The 24,778-nt window shown below is 54.3% G+C and overlaps 10 protein-coding genes across 10 annotated transcripts; 7 read left to right on the top strand and 3 right to left on the bottom strand.

Annotated features, from left to right (window-relative positions):
- Positions 1-28: 28 nt before the first annotated feature.
- Positions 29-6,381, bottom strand: IWZ02DRAFT_124579 (uncharacterized protein). The gene is made up of 5 exons (XM_066761524.1): positions 6,274-6,381; positions 6,036-6,210; positions 4,381-5,988; positions 1,505-4,333; positions 29-1,457 (listed from the first exon to the last, which is right to left on the bottom strand). Exons 1-5 carry the CDS (start codon positions 6,279-6,281, stop codon positions 279-281), a joined length of 5,799 nt encoding a protein of 1,932 aa, XP_066625945.1. The 5' UTR covers positions 6,282-6,381; the 3' UTR covers positions 29-278.
- A 125-nt stretch (positions 6,382-6,506) lies between these two features.
- On the top strand, positions 6,507-9,519 carry IWZ02DRAFT_441548 (zinc finger protein). The gene is made up of 2 exons (XM_066766921.1): positions 6,507-7,241; positions 7,292-9,519. Exons 1-2 carry the CDS (start codon positions 6,750-6,752, stop codon positions 9,206-9,208), a joined length of 2,409 nt encoding a protein of 802 aa, XP_066625944.1. The 5' UTR covers positions 6,507-6,749; the 3' UTR covers positions 9,209-9,519.
- Positions 9,520-11,137: 1,618 nt separating this feature from the next.
- IWZ02DRAFT_467442 (developmental regulator VelB) lies at positions 11,138-12,282 on the top strand (the record flags this gene model as incomplete). The annotated part of the gene is made up of 4 exons (XM_066768558.1): positions 11,138-11,257; positions 11,309-11,385; positions 11,439-11,990; positions 12,045-12,282. 4 exons carry the CDS (start codon positions 11,138-11,140, stop codon positions 12,280-12,282), a joined length of 987 nt encoding a protein of 328 aa, XP_066625943.1.
- IWZ02DRAFT_124544 (uncharacterized protein) lies at positions 12,208-13,110 on the top strand. The gene has a single exon (XM_066761523.1). The coding sequence runs from the start codon at positions 12,376-12,378 to the stop codon at positions 12,889-12,891; it is 516 nt and encodes a 171-aa protein (XP_066625942.1). The 5' UTR covers positions 12,208-12,375; the 3' UTR covers positions 12,892-13,110.
- Positions 13,111-13,739: 629 nt separating this feature from the next.
- IWZ02DRAFT_441542 (diacylglycerol O-acyltransferase 2) lies at positions 13,740-15,836 on the bottom strand. The gene is made up of 2 exons (XM_066766920.1): positions 15,143-15,836; positions 13,740-15,095 (listed from the first exon to the last, which is right to left on the bottom strand). Exons 1-2 carry the CDS (start codon positions 15,691-15,693, stop codon positions 14,081-14,083), a joined length of 1,566 nt encoding a protein of 521 aa, XP_066625941.1. The 5' UTR covers positions 15,694-15,836; the 3' UTR covers positions 13,740-14,080.
- Positions 15,837-16,016: 180 nt separating this feature from the next.
- On the top strand, positions 16,017-17,551 carry IWZ02DRAFT_124509 (serine-threonine protein kinase 19-domain-containing protein). Its single transcript, XM_066761522.1, has one exon. It carries the CDS (start codon positions 16,040-16,042, stop codon positions 17,246-17,248), a length of 1,209 nt encoding a protein of 402 aa, XP_066625940.1. The 5' UTR covers positions 16,017-16,039; the 3' UTR covers positions 17,249-17,551.
- A 575-nt stretch (positions 17,552-18,126) lies between these two features.
- IWZ02DRAFT_124506 (uncharacterized protein) lies at positions 18,127-19,019 on the top strand. Its single transcript, XM_066761521.1, has 3 exons — positions 18,127-18,313; positions 18,444-18,573; positions 18,639-19,019. The coding sequence occupies exons 1-3, from the start codon at positions 18,233-18,235 to the stop codon at positions 18,929-18,931; spliced, it is 504 nt and encodes a 167-aa protein (XP_066625939.1). The 5' UTR covers positions 18,127-18,232; the 3' UTR covers positions 18,932-19,019.
- Positions 19,020-19,369: 350 nt separating this feature from the next.
- On the top strand, positions 19,370-20,382 carry IWZ02DRAFT_124470 (60S ribosomal protein eL38). The gene is made up of 3 exons (XM_066761520.1): positions 19,370-19,629; positions 19,934-20,062; positions 20,123-20,382. Exons 1-3 carry the CDS (start codon positions 19,566-19,568, stop codon positions 20,161-20,163), a joined length of 234 nt encoding a protein of 77 aa, XP_066625938.1. The 5' UTR covers positions 19,370-19,565; the 3' UTR covers positions 20,164-20,382.
- Positions 20,383-21,060: 678 nt separating this feature from the next.
- Positions 21,061-24,142, top strand: IWZ02DRAFT_441532 (glycoside hydrolase). Its single transcript, XM_066766919.1, has 2 exons — positions 21,061-22,077; positions 22,140-24,142. The coding sequence occupies exons 1-2, from the start codon at positions 21,342-21,344 to the stop codon at positions 23,669-23,671; spliced, it is 2,268 nt and encodes a 755-aa protein (XP_066625937.1). The 5' UTR covers positions 21,061-21,341; the 3' UTR covers positions 23,672-24,142.
- On the bottom strand, positions 23,685-24,189 carry IWZ02DRAFT_124464 (uncharacterized protein). Its single transcript, XM_066761519.1, has one exon. The coding sequence runs from the start codon at positions 24,139-24,141 to the stop codon at positions 23,878-23,880; it is 264 nt and encodes an 87-aa protein (XP_066625936.1). The 5' UTR covers positions 24,142-24,189; the 3' UTR covers positions 23,685-23,877.
- Positions 24,190-24,778: the final 589 nt, after the last annotated feature.

Here is a 24,778-nt window from a genome sequence, read left to right as displayed (position 1 = left end):
TAGTGACAGACCTACCGGTGCACTGCTCGGATATCCGGCATCGGATGTCGTCATCGGGATCCCGGATCATGATTGGCCAAGACGAACGGCGTGACGGCCCACTGGCATTGCCTCATCCCCGGGGGCCAAGCTGTTCTGAAAGAATGATCGAAAGCACAGCAACTTGACCAGTCCAAGGGCAATTGGGCAAGATGTATTATTTTAATTTGTACAGAGGGATGGGCGAGAAGAATAGATCAGCCGAGCCGTGAAGGAAAGGTTGTCCCTAAGCCACCAATCTAGAACGGAATACCGTTGGTCAACAACTGGAAGCGGTCATATTGTCCTGTACTCAAGCTGTTGTAACTCTTCCTGATCAAGAAGCGCATGAACTCAGCAGCCTCTCTCTCTGTCTTATCCAACACAAACCTCTCGCGGAAGTGCTGTACCGTCTCAGGCTTGAAGCAGGGCAAGCCGGAATCCAGCATGGCAATGACAATGTGGGCCAGGTGCTCGCAATGTTGACGAGCAGCCAAAAATGCCTTGATGCAGAGCTCCTCAAACCAGTGGTATGGCTGCGAATCCGTAGAGCCACCCATGACGGCAACCATTTCCTGGGTGAGCTTGAAGGGAGCACGCTCGAACTTGATTCCACCAGGGGCAATGTCGAAACAGAAGCCAAAGTCGATGTGGAGGATGTGACCTGCATCGTCGATCATGATGTTTCCGTTGTGACGATCCTTGAATTGAAGGAGGTACGAGATGATGCTATAGGCAGCCATACTCTTGACAAAGTTGTTGCGAGCTTCTTGGAACTTGATCGAGTCTTCGCCGCCATACTTCGAAACGAAGTAGTCGTAGAGGCCATTGACAGCTTCACGGCCAAGCATGTCGCGTGATATCGAATTGGGAAGAACGTCAATGACACCACAGCCTGGAGCAGTGGCAGTGACCCGGTAAGGGTAGACAAACACATCCAAACCAATGTCGTTGAAGATTCCGCGGAAAGCAGCAATCATTTGCAGAGCCAAGACGTCCTGACGGCAGTCGTCTCCGACCTTGAAGATGGCCGATTGCCACACTTCGTACGAGTCTTCCTTGCCTTTTGTTAGGTCTTCCGATTGGCCATCATTGCTCTCGCTATTCTTATCCTTGCGAATGCGGAATGTGGCCATGTACGGAGCTTTGGCATGACTCTGCAACGGCTTTCCAGACTTTCGGTCGATGCCAACCACCACTCCATCTGGGTTACTCGGAAGGTAGACGCCAACTTCTACCTTGATCTTGCGGAGCTCCTCTTCAATCTTCTGCTTCTTCTCCGGCTTGGACTTCTTGATGAAGGGCTTGAGTTTACCAGAAATACCCGTGACCTCGTTGAAAAAGGAGAACTCGCGATCGTAGAATTCACGATCCTTGGGACTGAAGCTATTTTCGAGACTTTTCATCACCTTGTCAAGAGTGGGCTTCACAGGATCAGGCTATCAAAGGTTAGCTTTTACATTCGTCGCTGCAAGACATAACTTACAATTGTTGCGTCCTCGTCCTTGTAGGCATTGGCCTTCATGTTCCAAATGATTTGATGAGCGAACAGCTGAGAAAACTTGGCAGTCTCGATAATGTAGCGCTCCACATATCCAAGCACGTCGTATCGCAAAGTCTGGACGATTTGGGGAACATAGAAGAATGTCACATCGACAGGATGGCTTTCCAGGGCTCTCATGGCGTACTGAATGATGAAGGGATGGTTGCCATATGCAGGTAAAAAGTACGTCACGGCCGTGATGGGGTTCACAGGAGCCCAGTACATCAGATATTTAAGCTGGAACGAGATGTCGTCGGGAAGGGTACGGCCGAGCATGATCTCGAGAGCAGCTGGTTCGTCGAGGACCTTCTCGGGGAAGTTCAAGACCAGCCATCTGACCTCGTTCGCTAGTCTCTGCGAGTTGTACCGGGCGGCGAGCTGTACCGCCAAGTGTGGGTGTTCTGCCCATGCAGTCTTCAAGAGGCCAGAAAGCACGGCGTCCGTAGGCGGCTTGTTGGACTGTCCCGGCATCATGTGGCTCCTTCGATCATTTTCGAGCGGGAACAGCCACACCATCAGACGGTAGTGCTCACTTGCGAGGAGCAACAGGAGCAACTCTTGCTTGGCATGGAGGCTCTTTCTGGAGCCGTTGTTGTTGAGGCCGACAGCCGCAACATTCTGCAAGGCATTGTGGATGTCAATCAAAGCTTGCCCCTCGGCCTTGATTTGCAGACGATTCCCACCAAAAGACCATCTTGGTCTCTGCTTGAACCAGGCCAATGCAGCAGAAAGAATGCGATCCTTCAAACGCCACTGGGCTGCAATGCTCATCCCTGTGCTGAACTGGAGGATCCTGAGACCCAGAAGAACAACATGGAGGTGAGCCTCGCGAGTCAACGGGTGATTGGTAGTGTAACTCATGGCAGACAGGATAATATGAATCAGGCGGTGGTAGACCTTTTCGACGTGGGGACTTCCAAGACGGGTGGCACTAAAGTGGCTTTCGAGGAACTGCAACAGGCGGAAATGAGGAGCGATCAGGTTGTAGGCGTGCTGTTGCTTCTTCATGTTTGCAACACGATCGGATGGCGCGAATTCTTGTTTGAGATAGAATGGGTCCGCATGGTGGAAAGACTCATTGAACATCCCTAGTCTCCGGCGAACAGTCTTTTCAAAGTTCTCAGCAATCTCGACCAAGATACGAGACTCCATTCTTGGATTTTCCTTGATGATGCTCATCCATAGAGAGATACCAAGCTTGATGGATTGCTTGTTGAACACCGCGAACGGAACACCAATCACGTGGTGCGCAACAGCGCACTCATCCCGAGGGCTTCGGCAAAGCAGTGCCGCAGCTCTTCGGAGAACGTCGCGCAGTTCCACGATGGAAACATGCTTGTTGCCCAGAGTTCGTTGTTCCAAGTCAGCCAGCACCAGGCGGGCTGCCTCCATGCTGTCGTGTTGCAAGTTTGCCCTGCGCATCAAGGGGTCCGCAGAGTTTCCAAAACGAAGCCAAGCATCGTTGTGGTCTGAGATTGTCTCGACGTATCGGTACTCTTGGCGGTTTGTGTACTGAGCAACGAAATCCGAGGCTGTATTGATATTCAGTTCCCTTTCGCGGTCAATGGCTCCAAGGCGCTGGTCAGTGGACGGGATGACGGAGCCCATTTCCAGAGCAAAGGATCGCCCAAGCGAAACATGTCCATAGGCACCGTCGTCGTCGTAATCCGAAAGATAGGTTTGAAGCAAACCCTTGATGTCCAGCGGTGCAATGTCCATGACGCTAAGAACCCAAACGCGGGCTCTATTCTGGAGCTGGATCAGCGTGTTGCGGCGGAAGCTGTAGTTGTCTGACAGCTCAATCGAGATGTTTTCCACGGGAGACCTGAATGTCGAAGTCCATTCGTATTCGTCGATTTCGCGCTCCAAACAACTGGCCCACATCATGGTGAGAAGCTCCAACAGAGCAAAGAGGGACGTTCTTTGGCAAAGCGCAGAAGGAATCTGTTGGATGATGATGTCTGCGCAGTGAATGGCAACCTTTTGCGCCTGCGAAATTCTGTGACAGCATCCAGTAAAGACAACCGCCAATTGTTGCGCAACATACGGCGCGGAGAAGGCCTGGAAGGCTCCGGAGAGCGTTTTCGTCAGGTAGGACCGGACTCCAGCCTCCGCAATGGCAACCATGCAATTGCCAATCTCCTTTCCACGCAGTCTGGGATCAATAAAGTAGTTCAAGATCTTCGTACAATCCCCGGAGCTTGCACGGAGGCCTTCAACCAAGTGCACTGTGTTCAAAAAGACAGCCTCTGGGTAGCTCAACGATTTGATGTCAGCCTCGCAAGAGGGCAAAAGTTCCATGAGCCGGCGTTTCTGCTCAATAACGTGCTCTCCGCTCTTGCCACGACGCAAGACTGTATTGAGTTCGACATCGCTCTCAAGCTGATCAGTCCGGTTCTCAGTGATCAAAGTAGGACTGTGCTGGGCCAAAATTCGGAGGTCGTTGAGATATCTCTTGCCAAGGGGTGATGTCAAACTGAATCCGTGGACAGCGACGTTGAACCAAGCATCGCGCTGTAGGCTAGTAAAGTTTTCGTCCTCGATGTAATCCTCTGCAGTGCTGGCGTTTTCTGATGTCAAGATCGCGAGAGGTGCCAACAACTGGGCAATCTCTTGTGCAGAAATCTCTGTGTCAGCCAGGTGAGTGCCTTCGATAGCGCCATGGGCATCGCCCTTGCTGACAATGTCTTCGAGCATGCATTGAAGATATACGTTGAACAATGACTGGCCGACCTTGAATTGCCTGGAAAGGTGACACCTTCCTTTCATCACCTGCTCTTTTTAGCAAGTTGACCAAAAGATGGGAAACAAGAACTTACAGCGTCCACAATATGATGGTTGTCCTTTTCAATCCCATCTCTTGCAAGCCTAGTATACAACTTTAGAAGAGATCTGAGTTCGGTTGCCCCGGCTTGAGCACCAAGAAATGCACCTTCTGTGATGATTTTCGCATCTACAGAGGCGCTGACTCGTCCAATCTTCTGTACAAGCATTGAAAGGGCGAGCTCCGATATTTTTTGGTCTTCACAGCGGGTGGCCACACCAACGATCGTTTGTATGACTGTGGCATAGACATGGGTAGGCTCATCCACGTCAGCTGGTGCCAGGGAGATGTGGCTACCTCCGGTATGAGGTGTTGGAACGTTGCGGTTTGCGCCGCCCTTGCCAATTCCATTCATCTGAGAAGCTCCTGGCGCTGCACGGTCAATCTTGTTGCTCAGAACGTTGCCCAAGCTGTAGAGAGTGGTAATCACTGCATCTTGCGGCAAAACCATCAATACAGTTGCCAGACAGTCAGCAGCAACTGTGGAGACGCCCTCCTTAAGACCTCCCTGAACAATGACACGGGGTAGCGACCGACAAAGGTGCGATGCAGTGTCAGGAGATGCCCTTCCCAAGACTGACATTGCCTTGAGGACAGTCGATGCGAGAATTTCATCAGCGGCCAAGATGTCATCCGTGATAGTGGACTCGAGCCAGTCAAGCAACTTGTCTGGGTCGGCAATTTCGTCACTGAGCATGGCGCAGCAAAGGTAGGTTGTGAGTGCATCAGCCATGACAGCGTGAGCTAGATGCTGTTGCCAGACCGTTCCAATACGCTTCACGTACTCGGAGTTCGCGTTGATGCGCTCCAGCTCATCTTCAGCTGTGCCAGCGGCCAAAGAAAGGAATGTTTCAGCGTCCTCGTCGAGGGTCCTGTCAGCAACAGCTTGAACTTTTTGCAGGCGGTCGATCACTTGCGATTTATCGTCGGTCGGTGCAGCAATATGGCCGGTGCAGGAAGCGACCAGCTGCATGAAGCAATGATGCAAGAGCATGGCGCCAAGGGGGCGTCCCAAGGCAGCGTAGTGTTTGGTGTATCGCCTCCACTCTCTGAGAGTTTTCCTGGCATGGCTTCCATACAGCGCACTGGACACAGATGCCTCAAGAGCAATCATGAGTTGTTCCGAGAGAGCGTCTCTTGTGGCTTCGATCAGCGCAACCATCTCAGCCGGACTCCACAAGGACGAGCGCTCCGCGGCGGCGCTGAGAAATCCAACCATGGACATGGCCAGAGACAGTATCCGGGAAAGCTGCGCATCGGCCGCTTCGTCTACAGAATCTTCGAGTTTCAATCGCTCCCCCGCCAACGTGGCTGCTGATCGAGTCCATTCTTTTACAAAGCTGTTCACTGTCGCAACTACAGTGTCGCGCAGTGATGTGTGTTGTATTCCTAGCGACAGAATCGCAAAGGTAAGGTTGCGAGTAAGGATTTCCCAAGGCGATGGGTCAAGGTCCCGAAGAAAAGGAGAAGGCGCAATGGCTTGCGCAAACGACTCGGGGAGATAGGGGGCGAGCTGGTTCAAAAGTTGCTCCGCAGTGACGCTATCCGCAACCAGAGGGGCGGCTTTGCATAGCGCGAGGAGGGTCTCAAGCTCTGGTAGGCTCTGTTGCTTGTAAGCGGTTGCCAGGCATTTTGGTTTGGAAAATGTACCATAGGCACTTTGGAAGCGCCATTGTGTGCTGGAGACTCGTCTTCGTGGACGCCATTGGATACAGAAGAAGCAGGGCAAAGTCTATAGAGTTTTGTGAAATCGGAGGTGCGCGCATCGGCATCGGGCGAGCTGGCGGAGAGAGAAGCCAGCTTCTCGAGGGCGTTGCGGCGAATGCTGTGCCGAAACAGGAACAACTGTCAGCTTGGGGAAACATGGCAAGAGAATTCGGCCACTTACCCACGCATGCTGGAGAGCTAGCCCTTTCAACCCGATAGAAATGCGAACGAAGGACTAGGAGCGAGCAAAAGCCCTACAGTAAAAGGGGTATCTCGAGTTGGGGAGCTGTGCTGAGCTGTCGGGGGAGGGAGTGAGCAGCATGCACGCAAGTAGGGCCGCGCCAAGACTGCTGGCGATGATCGTTTGCCCCGCGTCATCACAGCCGTCGCGAAAGTCAATTTCGAGCTCCGCCAACTCTCTCCTGCCATCCTCTCAACACCACCTTTGTGGACTCCCGCCTTCACCCACCTCCCGGTCTTTTCTCGCCGTCTCTGCCCACGTTGACCTGGTCGCCGCTCTTTTCAAACTCTTGGGGTCCTGCTGAGCTGCACACCTGTTCCCTTGGCTCCAACTCTGCCCACCTTTGCTACAAACGCGCCCCATCCCCCACTTGCCGTCGATCAGTCTCTCGCGCCCCCTAAAAGACATCCCACAACATGTCCGCTACCACCGAAATGTCTATTCCTGCTAATGTCGATTCGACGAGTCCTGGACGCAGGGGAAGGGGCAAAGGACGAGCCCAAGGCGTCAGTAGAAGTGCAGAGGATCCAGCTCCAGCTACAGGCGAAGGGAGCAGAGGTCGAGGAGGCCGTAGAGGAGGGCGCGGCCGTGGAAATAAAGGAGGACGTTCAGAAAACTCGCACAGGACTGCTACCGCCGAGGAGACTGCAAACACGTCCAGCCAAAATGCGAATCGCAGAAATTTCGGCGCACGCTTGACGCAACCACCCACTTCGGAGGAAGTCACAGGCAAGAAGGGCAAGCAACTAGCACAAGATTGTGAAGAAGATTCAGAAACCGAAATCTGCTTCATTTGCGCATCGCCAGTTGTCCATCAGTCCATTGCGCCTTGTAACCACCGCACTTGTCATATTTGCTCGCTGAGATTGAGGGCTCTTTACAAGAACAAAGCTTGTGCTCACTGTCGTGTTAGTGTCCTGCATTTTTTGCTTGATAGATCATGCTGACAACTAGCCAGACACCCGCCGACTTTGTCATCTTCACGGACGACGCAAACAAACGATTCGAAGACTTTACCGCCAGCGAGCTTACAAGCACCGATAACAACCTGGGAATCAAGTACGAGAGCACCGACATCTGCGAGGACACAGTCCTCTTGCTGCGATACAATTGTCCTGACGAGTCCTGTGATGTTGCCTGTTTGGGGTGGCCTGACCTCCATCGCCATGTGAAAAGCGTGCACCACAGGGCCATGTGTGACCTCTGCACTCGAAACAAAAAGGTGTTTACTCACGAGCACGAGCTTTTCACCGTCAGCGAATTGCGCAAACACGAGAAGTTTGGGGATGACAATCCTGGCGCCGTTGACCAGAGCGGCTTCAAAGGACATCCAGAGTGCGGTTTCTGCAGACAGCGATTTTACGGCGATGACGAGTTGTACATGCACTGTCGCGACAAGCATGAGAGGTGCCACATCTGCGACCGCCGGAACGGAGGACGCCAACCGCAATACTACGTCGATTACAACGCACTTGAGGTCCATTTCAAGAAAGATCATTTCATGTGCCCAGACTCTGAGTGTCTGGAGAAGAAGTTCGTCGTGTTCGAGTCGGAAATGGATCTCAAGGCCCACCAGCTGGAGGCACACCCCAATGGACTGTCCAAAGATGCTCGAAGAGACGCTCGCAGAGTCGACATGTCCGGATTTAATTTTCGCGCACCTCATGAGGATCGTGGTGGCAGACAGGGTCGGGGGCGGGGGCGGGGACGCGATCCTAACGCTGAGCCTCTACCCCAGTCTTCTGCACAACCACTCCGCCGGGACGAGCTCGCGTACCAGCGGCAAATGGCGATCCAGAGCGCGCAATCGGTAACTTCCAGGACTTTTGGTGGCCAACTCACATCGGCACCTGCAGACGCCTTTGCGGCTAGGCCGCCGCCTAGAGCCCAGGAGCCACCCACGGTGACGGCACCCCGACCCGTCGCAGAAGATGCATTTCCGTCCTTGTCGTCCCTGGCAATTCGCGACGGGGTAGAGTCGGGCAGGACGGCGTCGCCGGCGACAGAAACGCCTCAAGAACAGGCTCGCAGGCTTAGGCACAATGCCGTCACGGAAAGGGCATTGAACATGCTCCGCAACGATCAGACCAAGGTGGCCGAATTCCGCAACAAGGTGTCGCTCTACAAGAAGGGGTCGATGACGGCGGCGCAGCTGGTGGAAGGATTCTTTGCCCTATTCGACACGAGCTCGGCTGAACTGGGCAAGCTGGTGAAAGAACTGGCAGAGATTTTCGAGATTCCAGGCAAGCGGGACGGACTGCTCAAGGCTTGGAACGACTGGAAGGCGATCAACGAAGATTACCCATCCCTGCCTAGCGCGAGCGGGAGCGGGAGCGCGGCTTCGGCCGCCGGGGCGGGAGGGTCGAGGGTCCTGAAGCTCAAGAGCTCGACGGCGCAATCGTCGCGGTCTGCCGTCAGCCAAAAGGGCAGCTGGGGATCCGCGGGCCAAGGTTCCAGTTCCAACATGTCAAGCTCAAGCCTGTTTCCGCCGCTGTCAAGCAACGGTGCGGCGTCGTCGAGTCGGACCGGCCGAGGGCAATCGACCGGTTGGGGGTCGTCGGCGGCATCATCGGGCAGGCCCTCGCCAGTGGCCTCACGGGCATCATCCGGGACTAATCTCGCAAAGAAGACTGAGGACGCATTTCCCGCGCTACCGGCGGCGAAGAAACCGACGTCGACCGTCTTTACGCCTGGGTACAACGGTAGGGCAGTGCGCAGCATCGCTGGGCCAGCGCCTGCGGTCAACGCTTGGGGCGTCAGTGGGTCTAGCAGCGAGGCAGCGGGAGCGGGTGCGGCGGCCGACGAGGAAACGTTCCCCGGATCCAAGAAGAAGGGTAACCGAAACAAGAAGCAGACGCTGTTTCACTTTGGTTGAAGGCGGCGACAGGGACCACATGGGCGGCCAGAGGGGGTTGCTCCCAACGTGGCAACTGCTGCATGAAGCACTTTTCTTGTTTTATGTCTGCAGAGAAGGAATGGAGTTTTGAGGGTTGTTTGCTGACAAGGGACACTCGGAGCTGAATTGTCCAGGGTGGGCATGCCACAGTACAGTGGCGGCGGCGGCGGCGACGGGGACTTTTTCCAAAACTTTGATTGCTTTGGCTCGATTTTCAACCTGGCAAGAGCATGTAGAAACTAAGGCTAGATAGCGGTTCGATATAAAATCATGGCATTGGCCTTTTCTTTCTTTTTTTTTTTTTGTGTCTATTTTGCAGTGATTTAGGTAACTGAGGGTCGAGCTGCGACGAGCGGGCGGACACACGGTGGCTGCAGCTCGTCACCGACAGAACGGAGCCGGGGCGGGATACGCTGACGTGGATTTGGAACTGCGTGTGGCGGCGAATGGCGGCCTTGTCGTGCTTCCAGGAGTCGGGGAGCTGGGTGGAGAGTGGAGGGTCGGAGCGGGCGAGCAGCCTTGGAGGGGGGAGGGAGGGGGAAAAACAAAGAAAGAAAAAACCCCCCAAAGAAAAAAAAAGGAAAGGCCAATTTATCAACAACATGGCGCTTGTAAAAAGGGGCCACACCGGCTCCGTCGTGGATTTGAATACAGATTTCCGGGAGCATAAGATGCGAAATGGCTCCTGGCTTCGAGTGCAAAGCCTCTCTCAGCACGGGGCGCCCAACAGCTCCGACTGGCGTCTGCGGGCCGCGCTGGACGCCTTCAGGACGGACCAAGTCGAAGTAAGTAATGTGACAGGTAGCGCGAAGAAAGACTGGAACGACATCAAGGGATGGGCCTTGGGAGCGCCGCAAAAAGAAAGCGGCGAGCCTGGCTGGACGGATGCGCTTTTGCTGCGGCATGCCTTCTCGAAGCGGCAAGGCGGATCCAGGAAGCTGTTTGACTCGGTCTCCCGTCTCCACGCCCGCTCCCTGCCATGGCACCCACCACCCACTGCAGTGCAGACCTGAGGTGACCACCACATCCACCTCACAGCTCCAAGTACCTACCTACCTACCTACCTACCTACCTACCTTCCTACCTACCTTCCTACCTACCCACCTACCCACCTCCCTACCTGACTTCGCCTTGCACCCTGCCTGCCTGCCTACCTGCCTGCGAGCCTCACCTCCCGTCTCCCTACCGCTGGCTCTCGCTCTCGCTCTCCTCGTCCACCGTCCACCCTCCACCCTCCACCATCCACTCGCTCCTGTCGTCTTGACGCGCCGTTGAACCGATCGTCGTCCTCCCACCCACCAACGGTCGTGCAACGTCGGTGCATCTTGCCCATCTGCCCAACCACACAGCTGGCGCTCGTCTTCCTCTATCTACCCTACCCACTCCCGCCTCTTCTTCACACGGCCGCCCTCTCTCTGCCATGGGACGCGTCCAAAATCCCCTCGAGTAACCCCAACCGCCAACCGCGCTTTGAGCCACCCTCCTGCTCAGCCTTCCAACCTCGACCATCGCTTGTCCTTCGTCACGCCTTCCGTCGCCGCTCGTGCGCGCACTTCAGTGCCACCAATCCCTGTCCCTTCGGCGCGCGCGCGCGCGCCTTCTCTCCAACCTCAGTTGATCTCTCCTCGCTCCATTTGTCGACGCCATTTGTCCCGTGGTTCTTGCGCCCCAACGCTTTCGACATATCCCCATCCTCGCTTTCATTAAGCCATGCAACCGCGAAGAGAGCATCCGTACCCCATAGGTCCCGGACCTGCCACCGGTGCCTATCCTCCTCCTCCTCCTCCTAACTTGGCCTTAAGCGAGCACACAAGTCCTCTCAGCGCAGCCTCTTCGAACACGGCCAGCAGCCATACCATGTACAATCTTCCCGTTTCTCAGCATGGCCACCACGGCCAGCATCAGTACATGCCTCCTCCAGCTGAGGCCTCTCTTGCACCATTCGTCGGCGAGTCTGGTGGCAGGAAATTCGAGCTACGAGTTGAACAGCAGCCCATACGAGCGCGAATGTGTGGCTTTGGCGACAAGGTGCGTCTTGACGCCTCTAAACGTGCCACATAGCCCTAACCTTTACTTTAGGACCGCCGGCCCATTACCCCGCCACCTTGTATTCGCCTGATAGTCAGAGACTTGGCCGGGGTGGAAGTGCCGTTTGAGTAAGTTCCGTTCATCATGTTGTGTTGCCCGATTCCATGCTCACGTCTCCAAGTGAGGTCGAATCCACCTTTTTCGTCTTGACCGTGGACCTGTGGTCGCATGATGGCCGTCAAGAAGTCAACCTGGTTCGCGCTTCCTCCGGAGCACCGACAATTTCAATTTCCACAAGCACTCTCACGTCATACCCTCCACCCATCGAACGAGCTTGGCAGGACCCAGGACCCTACGCCATGTCCATGCCGGGACGACATGGCTCATATCCGGGTGGACCTTCGGGGTACATGGCGCCAGTGGCGCACATGCCCCCAGGCATGCCTCCTCAAATTCCGCCAGGCTACCCTCCAGGCTACCCTCCTCCTGCCCCAGTCGCACCTCAGATGCAATATTCTCAGTATCCGTCGCAGCCTGGCTATCCTGTACAGGCGCCGAATATGCCCGTGGTTCCGATCCCGCAAGCAACTAACAATTCTGCGACGGGCATGTTCACGCGCAACCTGATTGGCAGTCTTAGTGTGAACGCCTTCCGCCTGTTTGATCCCACTGGTCACCAAGGTTTCTGGTTTGTTCTTCAAGATCTTTCTGTCCGTACCGAGGGCATGTTTCGGTAAGCGATATCCTGGGGCAAAGATGGAAAAGTCAAGTGCTAATCGCATGGCAGCCTCAAGATGAATTTCGTCGACGTAGGAGCCGCCGGCGGCAACGGCCTCAACCAGGGAAAGGCGCCAGTCTTGGCTTCAGTTTTCAGCGACTCGTTCCAAGTCTACAGCGCCAAAAAGTTTCCGGGGGTCATCGAGAGCACGCCACTCAGCAAGTGTTTCGCGGGACAAGGAATCAAGATTCCCATCCGCAAGGACGGTCCAAAGCCCCCGAATCCAGACTATGAGAACGATGATTGATGAGATGTAGCCAAAAATCCTTCCGGTTCTCCTATTTAGACTGTGGGCGATGGCGATGACACTGACCCTGCGCTCATTGTGGGGACGGAGTGGATGCCCCCGAAAAGAACTACACTTTTGTCACTATACGGCATGCTGATTGAGCTGCTGCGCATAGAAACCGTCCGCGTCGCGCCTGGCGGAATGAGTGAGGAAAAAGACAGTGTTAGATTCGAGAAGTGGCCACCGTTGTTGTTTTCTTCTATTTTCTTTCTTCTTTACCTTCCTCTTGCTCTCGAGCAGTGCAAATATCGGTTTTCCTTGTTCGACATCAACCCGGGGTCTGTCTGGCGTTTTGTGGCCGAGGAAGTTGCCCCCGTCACAGAGGAGCGTCTCGGCGACGTGGGACGAAAGATGGCTCGTTGCTTAGGTGCTTGTATGGGCGACACGGACGACATGGTCGCAGGGGCTAGCTGGCTGGCTGTGTTGAGTTTGGGATTGGGGCGGTGGGGCTGGGTATGGATGGCATCTTCAATGTTGAGAGAGAGAGAGAGAGAGCCACGGTTGCTTGCTTGCTTGCTTGCTTGCTTGCTTGCTTGCTTCTTCGGCTGCCGCTTTCCCTCGTGGTGACATTGGAAGCGTGAGTAAGGCACTACTGCGGAGCGCCCATGCGCGCCATGAGCAGCCACGGCAGCTCGACGTTCCTCCCACGCGTGTGCTGATCATCTGTGCGCGCCTCCTATTGGACCTGCGCTCATGTACTTACTTTGTTTTTGTATTGTTGGTCGGCTCGACTGACTGACTGCATCACTGGGTCAACATACGTGCAGCAGGTGGTTCGATCTTTTTCCCTGTCTCTTGTCCGTTTCTTCTTTTTCTTCTCTTTCTACAACTACAAAATCGTGTCTGTACTGTAATAATGTGTCTGTCCATCGTGCTCGCTCTCCTGTACGTATGGCATACCTACATATCATTTGCACCACAATCTGGCCAATTGACAAACAGACGAGAAGAGCCCTGAGGCAGTAGTGGGTGAGGAAGGCACGGAGGGAAGGGGGAACGAAACGAATGGTAGACGGAGGGGTGGTAGGAGTAGTAGTAGTAGGAGTAGTAGTAGTAGTAGTAGGTATGTGGTTGTGTGGGTGGATTGAGGTGGTTCATGTGATGATGTTTTGGTTCGGCATCCGCGCAAGGAACGGTACGCAAGGGCAATGGCAATGGCAATGGGGACGATGCGTACTGTACCTTGCTACCTGTGTGCCTTGTAGGTACGTGCACCAACTACCTACTCACTCAGACTGTGCAGTGTGGTCTGATTTTCCGTGCGTTTGTCATATCTGTCAAATTTTTTTTTTCTTTTTTCTTTTTTTTTTTTTCTGTCTTCACCCCTACGTGCCTGAATATTCAATCTTCACATGTGAGTATCGCCAGTCGAGTCAAATGATGCTCCACCAGACATGAGTAACTCATCGCAACACCTTCACAATACGAAAATGTTTCCTTCTAATTCGTTTGTTGTCTTCTAAGGCTACAATCCAATTCTATCCAGCAACGCGCCTTGTTCTGAGTTCGTCCCTCTTGCCATTGTCGATGTCGCAGAAAAGAAAAGTCCTATGTAGTCATGACGTCGTAGTTGTTGCTACTTTTGCGTTTCTCTGCTTGCTTGATTCCTCACTGCTTTGGTGATGCCGGCTCCGCCGCGCTATTCCATGCTCAACCTAAAAGAGTAAGAGAGAAGCCAGGGGAACAGGATAAGAAAGTTTTAACACAGTGCTTCCAGGCTTTGATGAAAAGATCACAACTTGCCCCGTCGACCCCGCTACTCGACAATCTCCAACTCCCCCGTCCGTTCCTTGGCAAATGTGTCCTTCCAGTCGTCCCACAGCCGCCTCAGCTCGCGCACGTACTGAGCATGCATTTCATCCACGTACGCCGGATCCGGCGTCGCTTGTTGCTCCACCTTGACCGGGCGGCCGACAACCACGTTGAGCGGCCGACGATACGGCATCATACCCACGTCGTAGTTGAAGACACCGCGCGCGTGAAAGAGCGGTACCGTGAAGCCCATGAACTTCTTGACAAGCAGCTGAACCTTGTGGACGCGCGGATGCTGCTGAGGGTCGAGCTGCTCGTAAAGCTCGTTTTCGCCAAAGCAAAGGACGGGAACAAGGTCGGCACCTGTGCGAATCGCCATTTTGACAAAGCCTTTGCGCCGGGACAGAACGAGACGAAGTTGGCCGGGAGAGGCGTCAAGGGATTCGCGCGCACCGCCAATGACGATTGTAATGGCGCGACCCATGCCTTCGCCATTAGGACCACCTCTGGACAGGAGGTTTTCACACGACTCGCGAGAAACTGATGCCAATCCAAGGCGAAGGAGGTAATCGCGATGAATGGGAATACGGAAGTTGGAATCAAGAGTCAGCAGGGAGTTGGTGATGCCCGGAAACAATTGCGAAAAGCCAAGGGCTTCGGTAGCAAAAGCCGCAAAAGCTCCGTGCGACAGGATGCCGTGGGGATGGTAGCCAAAGATGTACTTGCGCGTTGGTGGCAACTCCGTGGTACGGTGCAGCCGCGCAGGAAAGTACGAGGCGTAGAGAGACCAGATTGGGCTCCGGCGAAACCAGTTTGAGCGGTGACGCAGATTTCCGGATGTGCCCGCATTGGAGAAGAGAACATAGATGGTGTAGGGGAAGATGATGGGCCACAAGAAGGGAATGGAGCAGATGAGGAAGTAGAGAGCAAGGAAGCAAACAATGGTCAAGGTGTGAAAGAGGACCATGAGGGTTTGCAGGCGGCGCTTCAAAGGAACATTCAGAGGAGCCCATCGAATCCTGTTCACGTCAACTTTTGCACCAATGCGAAAGCAAGGGCAACTGACCCGCTCGAATCCCATCCAGCGCCCGCTCTCCTACCACTGGTAAGCTCAGACTTCTCCCATTCGGGCTTCTGCTCCTTTTTGTCTTGTCTGAGGGACTCCTCAAAATTGTCGTCGGGCTTTACGCTCATCAAGCGCTGGCCGTCGGGTCCCTCAAGCTTGTCATAGACGACGGCGTGTTCTTTGGGAGCAGCCTTTTCCTTGTTGGCAGATGGATCCTTTTTCTTGCCATTCGGCGTCCACCAGCTTTCCGAGTGTCCGCCTTTGGCTTTGCCGACGGAGCCCTTTCTCTTGCGCATTCCGTCTTGCCCCTTGGCACTTGCTGTTCCGTTGGTGCTCGTGCCATTGGGCTGGCTCGCAGTCGGAGGCTCGAGAGCAGCGTCGGCGTACGATTTGTCGGGATTGGGCGCATCATGCTTTGGCGGCGCGGTCAGATTGGACTTGGAAGACTTGGAGGTGACTTTTCTGCCGTTGGTGGGCGGAGCTGATGGGATGTGCAAGGCAGCAGGCTTCTCGGCCGCCTCGGCGTACGATTTGGACATGGTGTCGGCCATGAAGGCAGAGATGCAGGAGTGATTGACTGGCAAAGTCGAAAGTCGAAAGTCGAAAGATGTTGTTGGGCGAGGAATGAGGGGAACGAGGCACAGAGTTTTAGGAAAGGCGCAGGCAGGGCACGGCAGGGAAACGAGGAAGCCACAGCGAAGCGGAAGTGGTGATGATGTCGTTGCTGGGCTGTGCTCACCTAGGTTGCTCACTTGCCTGCCCGGGCTCCAGCTGCAGCGTGCAGTGACGCCAGGCGCATGTGAATGTTCCCCAGCCACAGCTGAGTCACCTCACCTCAGGCCCCATCTGGCCATGCCGTGTACTTGGCGGCAACCATGCCATCCTCTCAACATCGCCATGTCCTCTTTTCAGACCACGCCTGCCAAATCATCCCGTGTGACCAAGCCCGCCCAACGGAAAAAGCATTCTCTGTTCCGCCGCAGCATCTCCTCTCCGTCATCCAAGCCCGCCCAGGACACGCCCCGCCGCAAGACCAGCGCTGCAGCCGATGATGATGCCTTCGACGAACCGTTGGATGACACGGGCATGGTAGCTTCTTTGGCCATAGACCTAGAGCTTCGCGATGTTCCCCAACTCATGAAAAACATCCAGAGCAGAATGTTCTCTCCCATGCCAGAGCGCGCGTCGGGCATGAACGGCCAGCGCACTGCGGAAGTATTGAACTTCCGCATCCGTTTGCCGCCTGTCGCTTCGGTCGCGCACGTCCATGCTCTCAGCAGATCGCCCACTGTCACCGAGCGCGAGATCGCCGAGTTGGTGCGGAAGGCTGTCATACGCAGGGTGCTCATTCCTGGTCTTGGTTCTGGTGGGGGGGCTGTTGGCGAAGGTTTGGTCCTGGTGTCGGATTGGGAGCGCACAGTTCGCAATCACCCACACTTGGATGGCGAGCTCAAGGAAAAGTATATCGCTTTGCTCCATGACCATCCAACTTCGCTCACCGTCTCTGCCGCTCTGTTGAGCAAACGAGAGGTTGTGGGTTTGTTGAACACCGGCTTCCTGACTTCGGCGAACACTGCTGTCCAGGCAGGTCTGTTCTCTCGACCAAATCCTGCAGTTCTAGATGCCTCCATCTCTGTCATCGATTCAAGCAGCAAAGCGGCATCTGGATCTTTGGACGCTGTTGGCGGATCTGGCACTTATGCAGCTGGAGGTGGAAGCGGAGGAGGTGTTATGACGCAACTCACCAAGGTCAAGGCCACGGACGGATCTTACAGTTTCTCGGTTCCCTCCATGGGCCCTTACTTGAAACTCCTCACCGACGCGCGAGCCCACCTCCTTCACATTCTAAACAAAACGTCAAAGTATCGAGAGGCCCCCATGTCACATTTGAAAGAACGATGGGACGGTGGGGTTGTGGGCGAAGATACAGCTACGCAAGCACGCAAAGCAAGAGGCGACTTCGTTGGCACAAGGCCTGGGCGAACCAAAAAGTGGAAAACATTCCATGGCCTCAACTTCGAATGGGTGCTCGAGGAGTGCGCTGGCAGCGGACTCGTAGAACTGTTTCAAACTCGCAGCGTCGGTGTCGGAGTCAGAGCCACTTGATCTGCGCCTTTGAGAATTTCCTGATTCGTCCCCTACCATCCACGAGACAGGGGTTTTCACTTCAGTGGCTTTTCCAGTTTTTCCTCGCATCGAATCCACAACAACGCGGAAGTTTGTGTTGATCATGACTAGCAATGTTGTCGCTCGACACTCTGGTCAACTTGGACTTTTCGAAGACTGATCATCGACGGTTCACCATCGAAGACTTATGAAGTCGTATCTAGGTTTCCGCTTCTGATACCAGGCAAACACAGCATTCCATGTGTTTCATTCGGGTTCTCCGGCTTTGCACGCGAATTCTTATCCATCAGAGGAGCGTCTAGCTCGGAGCCTCGACAGGCACCTACCCGGAAGGCGTGCTTGGTAATAGTGCAAAGGCAAAACACATCTTTATATGATGACGAAGACAACGACGACGCGCTACGTGCGCGAATAAGCGTAGACGCCGAAGACCCTTGGCAAAGTCGGTACGAGAAGACAAGGCTTGGGCGGGAAAAGCGGATGTACCGGTTGGTGAGAGCTTAAACACACGTGCCTGACGTCGGACTTGGAGGCAGAGCGGGATGCAAACACAGGCATTCCCCTATGACTGAAACCCCGCACAGCCCGAGCATGTTCTCTGCCTGGAGGCACAACGGCATTTGGACAAGCTGCTTTGGACCAGTTTGCGATGATAGTAATCGGTGTTTGGCCTCAGGCATGTCGACCAATGAGCTGGACAGGGGGCATGCTCCAAAGGCAATTCTCCAATAATCATTCGGTACACGAGCATGGCCCCCTGTAGGTACGATGCTTGTTTTGTTCAAGCGCACAAGGTCAGAAGCTCTTTACCGCATATATTAGCACGGCGCCTGCCCCGCGGCGATAGCTAAGTACGCTCGGGCCAAGGAGTTTTTCATTCTGTGTGTCTAGCCATCGTGATACCCAGAAAATACAGCCCACACGCGTCCACAACTTCCTCATTGGAATATTAAAGCTAACAACATGCTTCTCTCAGTGGCGATTCTGATATTTGGGTATATCAGTGTAGCCGCAGCACAAACTCAGCTCTTACCCGTTTGCGCGGTAAGTGGAGATTTCAGTCTATTTCCGAGTCTTTCCCATACACAACTTGCTTGAAATTATGTCTGACATTGGTTTTTGTGTTCTCATTATATTTCGTTGTCATGTTTCGGCATGTTCTGACGCATCTTAGCAATCTTGCGTTGGAAACGACTTTGGTGGATGTCAGACGCTCGATGTTGCCTGCATTTGCGGCAACAAGCCATTGATAGCTGGACTTGGATGTTGTGTCTCGCAAAGATGCAACCTAGACGAACAAAATAGTAAGTTCCCGGACCTGGCAACTAGAGGGGAAAAGAACCACACCATATTGACATGAAAATTGCAGATGTCATTGACTTTGCCAACCGACTGTGCAGACCTCGAGGCGTGAACGACCTACCAACAACTGCTACCTGTCCCTCCTCGACCTCCTCGGTTCCTACTTCCACAGCCGCACCTACCGGCGCAGCGCCCACGGGCAACGCAACCACGGGCAACGCAACCACTACAGGTACTCCTACAACGCCCGGGGCTACTGGTGCTTCTCCTTCTCCAACTGCTGCTGCCATGCCGATTCGTCCGGGCAGTTATGCCGGAGTTGGCCTCAGCTTTGCACTTGCTGGGCTCTTGGCTCTCTAAGGTCCTGGTCTCTCTTTGGAAGGGGCTTGCTTTCATAGGACTGTGGAAAGCTGTGGTCTTTCACTAGCGTGAGATGGGAAGCGCAAAAAGGTGGAGAAGGGCTGACTGTCAGTTGCGCCCACTCGTCATTCTCTCAATTCGTATTTAGCAGGGCAATTGAAGGTACTTGTCCGATATGACTCTTGAGTTTCGGTGTGGAGATTACCCAACATGCTTTGCGGCTCTCAGTGTAATATCATCTCAACACCAACCCTTCCCTCCAAGACTTGACAACGTTGTCAGTGCAGACAAAACACGTTGGCTGAAAGGTTCTTATGAACTTTGCACAAAACCGAGTGGGTGAAGACCAAGACAAGTTGATGACCAAAACCTCTGTTGAAACTACGTACCATCAAAATTTCCTCGTGCTGTCGTGATAGTTTGAGCGATACGTCTCCAGTGAACTCCAGGTGCCAGTACATTCATGTCGTAGTCTCTCACGTGACTGTCCTCAGGTCGAGCTTGACGCTCGGACGTGCTAAGCGAGGCAGTCGCCGGACTACACCACGCACCGAAAATATTGGAGCAATCCGTGACGACGAAACCACCACATCCCGACAACACCGTTCCGCCCCCAATTCTCAATTCGCCCACCATGCCTTCTGAGGTCTCCGACATCAAGCAGTTCATCGAGATCTGCCGCCGCAAGGACGCTTCCTGTACGTTTAGACTCTCCAAACGACCCCGAGTCTCGATCGCGTCTGCAACACATGGCAAACTGGATCGGAATGGGCGCGGCTTTGGATGAAATTTCCGTGAAAGAATATGAGGAACAACATTGGGAGAGGAAACGAGGTTGGAAGCTATTTTGTGGTGGGACAAGAGATGGGCACCTCAAGAGCGCTAGGATGCCCCGCAAGATGTGGAAATCGGTTGCTGCGCCCAGATCGTCGCCAGAGGAGTCAATGGACTTGCTACGAAATGTCTCGTAGATGTATGCAGGAGCGCGCTAACTCATGACAGCGGCCAGAATCAAGAAGAACAAGAAGAGCCAGCAGATCAAGTTCAAGGTCCGCTGCCACCGTTACCTCTACACTCTTGTCCTCAAGGACTCCGACAAGGCCGAGAAGCTGAAGCAGTCCCTTCCCCCGGGTACGTCTGCGCCGAATCATACCTTGAAATACCCGGGGATCTTCTAACAGGCGGTTCCAGGTCTTACCATCACGGACGTCCCCAGCGGCAAGAAGGCATAAACGGCCACACAAAAATGATTATCGGGTTGAGTTGATGATGGCGGAAGCGCCATGATGACGGGCTATGGAACGTGGGGGTTTTTTTTTGTGGCATAAATCACGGAGCTAGAAAAAAGCTTCCCGGCGTCATCAATGGGATTGTCTTTCACGGTTCAAGAGCCAATTCATGACGCCAAAATTCTCAAGGATATCCTTAGCCCCAGCTACGACGGAGGTGTTCAGCCAGTGTGGATATGAAGTGTTACGATTTGCCATTTCGCTTTTCCACTAATCCAATCCCTCTCGACTCAATTCGGCCTGCTTATCGTCAAACTGCCTTTGGGAACAACCCTCGAAATCGGAAGACACGACACTTGCCTCATTGAATGCGAAGGCCGTTCTTTTCATTCGATTCTAGTAGCAGCGGATAATTGAAGCCAGGAGTGCGTGGGAATTACTATGCAGTCTTTTCTGGGCTTTATAAAAATGTTGAGCCTGGGACGCCAAACATGTTTACAGTTATGCCAGGACTTGGTTTTGCTTGAATTTTGTTACAGGACTTACATGAAGTTGTTGCGAGGGTTGAAATATATGCTGTGTCTAAGGGGGAATAGTAAGGGCTCAGAGATTGCGCGTCTTGCTAGGGGTATTTTTTTGCTAAGGGTCACTCCGAGGACTTGGCCAAGTTTGCAGAGAACCCGATTATGATGCCTGGCACTTCGCCTTGAACAGTGCGCCTCGTCGAAGAACAAGAAGGCTTCAAGGTATTGTAAACGCGGGGAGAGAGCTCACATGCTGATACATCAATGCGACATCCGCTATGATATCATCACCATTGCGGTTCAATGCGCAGGTTGGAGGCTTGTTTATTACCAAGAGCTTGAAATTGCTGCTTGGTCAACTCGGCCCTAGTTTCAATTCTTTCTTGGGCGTATCGCATTCAATTGCTCATGTTCTGCCTACAACAAGCTGCACCCGCGGATGCGAAAGGACAGGCGTGCGGTAGCCGCTTTGAAAGAAGGGCCAGCTGGCATGCCTGCTCTCCTCCGCCAATCGCCGACGACCCCCCGACCAAGGCCATTATCCACCACCACAGTCGCGGCCCTCTCCTTCCAATGCGCATATTTGAACATACCTCTAGTCACTCGTTGCCCCTTGGCCCACCAGCTTCATAGCCGCCGCCATCCCGTCGGTGGTCCATGAATATAAACCGGGACCCGTTCAACCTCCGACCCTCCATCGCCCCGAAGAACGCCTTCTCCCTACTGCAGCAGCAGGCCACGCACACCGCGACCCAGTATTCGCGGCAGATAGCCGAGACGGGCCAGCAGGCTCTCGAGAGTGGCAAGCAGGCCATCGAGAGCAGCAAAAAGACCATCGAGTCGAGTGTGCAGTGGCAGTCGCTGCAGCAATCCACCACCGACGCCATGTCCTTTACCGTGCCGCGCAACGTGCCCAACTTCGAGCAGCCACAGCGCACATATGAAGATGTCGTCTGGGCTAGTTCAGGACGCTCGCGCTTTGGCGCCGCGGGCAACGGAAGTGCCAACAGCAGCTCAACTGGCGGTGCCTATGCCGCTGCCGCTGCAGCGAGCTCGTCTGTGTCCGATAGCATTGGAGGCATGCTGGGAAAAGGAAAGGAGCTACCGATGTACAAGGACAAACCATACAACTACGCTGCGTCGGGGAGGCAAGGATGGTTTCGAAGAAAAAGGGCATGGATAGTACTCGTCTTTGGTGTCTTCACCATAGTGTACTGGCTGGGCCTCTTTTCTGGTTCGGAAAGGAGCAGGTCGGATACCAAGACAGGCCAGAGTGTGTTGACGAACATGCTGTCATCCAAACCACCAGCCGCAGTAGACTGGTTAGAAAGGAGAGAAAGAGTGCGCGATGCGTTCAAGATAAGTTGGGAGGCTTACGAGAAGTACGGCTGGGGTACGTTGGAGCCCTCCATATGCGGCACATGCTGCGAGGGAGTTGCAATTGACACAGTCTAGGCTTTGACGAATATCACCCTAAGTCCAAAAAGGGCCGCCAGATGGTTCCAGGCGGCATGGGCTGGATCATTGTTGACGCCCTCGATACGCTCATTCTCATGAACTTGACCACTCAGCTGGCACACGCCCGCGAGTGGGTTTCGCTCTCTTTGAATTACGACAAGGATCACGACGTGAACACTTTCGAGACGACCATTCGCATGCTGGGAGGTCTGCTCTCGGCGCATTATTTGTCGACCGAATTCCCTCATTACGCTCCCATCACCATTCCCGAAGGATCTGGGGCCGAGGATCTCTATCTCGAAAAGGCCATTGACCTCGCCGATAGATTGCTCGGCGCTTACGAGTCCAATACTGGCGTACCATATGCCAGTATCAATTTGAAAACCAGAAAGGGTATCAAGTCTCATGCCGATGCGGGAGCATCGTCCACGGCCGAAGCAACCAGTCTCCAGCTGGAGATGAAATACGTCGCCAAGCTGACGGGAGAGACGCACTACTGGGAGAAGGCTGAGAACATCATGAAGGTTATTGATGACGCAGGTGCGGAGGACGGCCTCGTCCCCATTTTCTTCCAACCAGACACTGGCCGATTCCAAGGCTCCAACATTCGTTTGGGCAGTCGTGGAGACTCGTACTACGAATATCTGATCAAGCAGTACCTGCAGACCCGCAAGGAAGAGCCCGTCTACCACGAAATGTGGGAAGAATCGATGGGGGGCATCCGGAGACACCTCCTGACTTACTCCTCCCCGTCCAACCTGACCGTCCTGGCCGAAAGGCCAAGCGGGCTCATCGGCGAGCTCTCTCCAAAAATGGACCACTTGGTCTGCTTCATGCCGGGGACCATTGCTCTGGCTGTCACAGGCGGCAAGACTCTTGCAGAAGCGCGGCAATCGCCCACCTGGTCGCAAAAGGACGAGGATGACATGGCGCTCGCGCGCGAGCTGACCAAGACGTGCTGGGGCATGTACAAGGTGACGGCGACGGGTCTCGCGCCCGAAATCGCCTACTTCCACATCTGGGACCCGCCGCGCAACCCCGTGTCCTGGAAAGACACCGTTCCCGCGCCGACGGCCGACCTCAGTGACGACCCGGACGCGTCGTGGCGGAGCGACTACGATATCAAGCCGGCGGACCGGCACAACCTGCAGCGGCCCGAGACGGTCGAGTCTCTCTTCTACATGTGGCGCATCACTCGCGACGACAAGTATCGCGAGTGGGGGTGGCAGATGTTCGAGGCGTTTGTGCGGCACACGCTGTTGGACCCGTCAGAGGGCGAGGACGGCGGCGAGGGCTTCACATCGCTCGACGACGTGACAACGGTGCCGCCGCGCATGCGCGACAACATGGAGAGCTTCTGGCTTGCCGAGACGCTCAAGTACTTTTACCTGCTGTTTGGTCCCGACGACGTGCTTCCACTTGAGGACATGGTGCTAAATACCGAGGCCCATCCGCTGCCGCGCTTTGAGATGGGCAAGCTGTTCCGCACCGGCTGGAAGAGGAAAAAGGATAAGGCGGACGGACAGTGAAGAGCTGCTGCAGTGAGACATGACGTGGGATGAAGATGGCAGCGCTGTATCGAACGGCACGGCACACAGCGTCTTGCGTCCCGTCGTCCCTGCTTGCTGAAGTGTCTAGCCGAGGAATCTTAAGCAGTCTGTTCCAGAATGTCGGCGAACAAGCGCGGAGACAAAAGTCTTTCCTGTAAAATGGCGTTTGGGAGCTAGGTAGCTACCTAGCCCGGCGGATAATGTCTGCTATTGCTGTTTGGGAATTGGTATGACGATTTTCCTAATGTGTTTCTTTTCCCGCCTGTTCTGCCCGGCCGATGGCGAAGGTGAGACAAGCGGATGTCGTCGTCGTGGTGTCCAACTTGAAATCGAGCCTGTGAGCGTAGGGACGAGTATGGGTTGGCCCTGAATTTTACGTTGAAGCGAGCGAGCAAGGGCAGAATAGGCAAGAAAAGGTAGAGTGAATAGAAGCTTAGGCTTTTCGACATGCTCCTGGTCACACATCACTGCCGTCGCCGTGCTATGATGGAATGAGTCTACTTCGGACTCGTCTCCTGTTTCCTTACTCCATGCTCAGCTTGGCAAAGACAAGAAATTTGGATCCAGCACGACGATAACAGCTCAAGATGGGATCATCACATTGACGCGGGATTGCGTGGACACACAGGCTGAGTAACACGCCGAGCTCTCGCGCAGCTCTTGATGACCATCACAGCAACATTTTTGCTTCTTTGGCCACATCGTCGTGGAGCGGACGACCGGCTTACCACTCATGCATGCTCTGTAGTAGATAAAACAGCTAACAACGCTAGACAGCGGCTCAGCCACCCAGCTCGCTCAGCTTGTCCGGGAGCATGATGAAATGATTGCTTTCTCCGGTCTTGGCGTAGCTTCGCCTTTCTTTTTTTCTTTTTTGCTTCGATTCTTGTTTTTGCTCGGGGCTGCTGCGCTGAAGTGTTGAGCGGTGTCAGAAAGGCTTGGGTAGAGGGGCTTGGGTGGCTATGCACCGTTTTCTTCTTCATTATGTTGACCGTCGTTGCTACTGGCTGCGAGCACTGCAGAGTACCGGTACAGATAGGATACAGCACAGCTGAAGTGGCAGCGCGGTTGAGTCTCCGGCACCCA

The sequence above is a fragment of the Phyllosticta citriasiana genome, assembly GCF_038021145.1.
Source record: "Phyllosticta citriasiana strain CBS 120426 chromosome Unknown IWZ02scaffold_2, whole genome shotgun sequence".
NCBI lineage: Eukaryota > Fungi > Ascomycota > Dothideomycetes > Botryosphaeriales > Phyllostictaceae > Phyllosticta > Phyllosticta citriasiana.
Note: the sequence above shows the minus strand (reverse complement) of the source record. Positions and strands in the feature narration are given on the sequence as shown.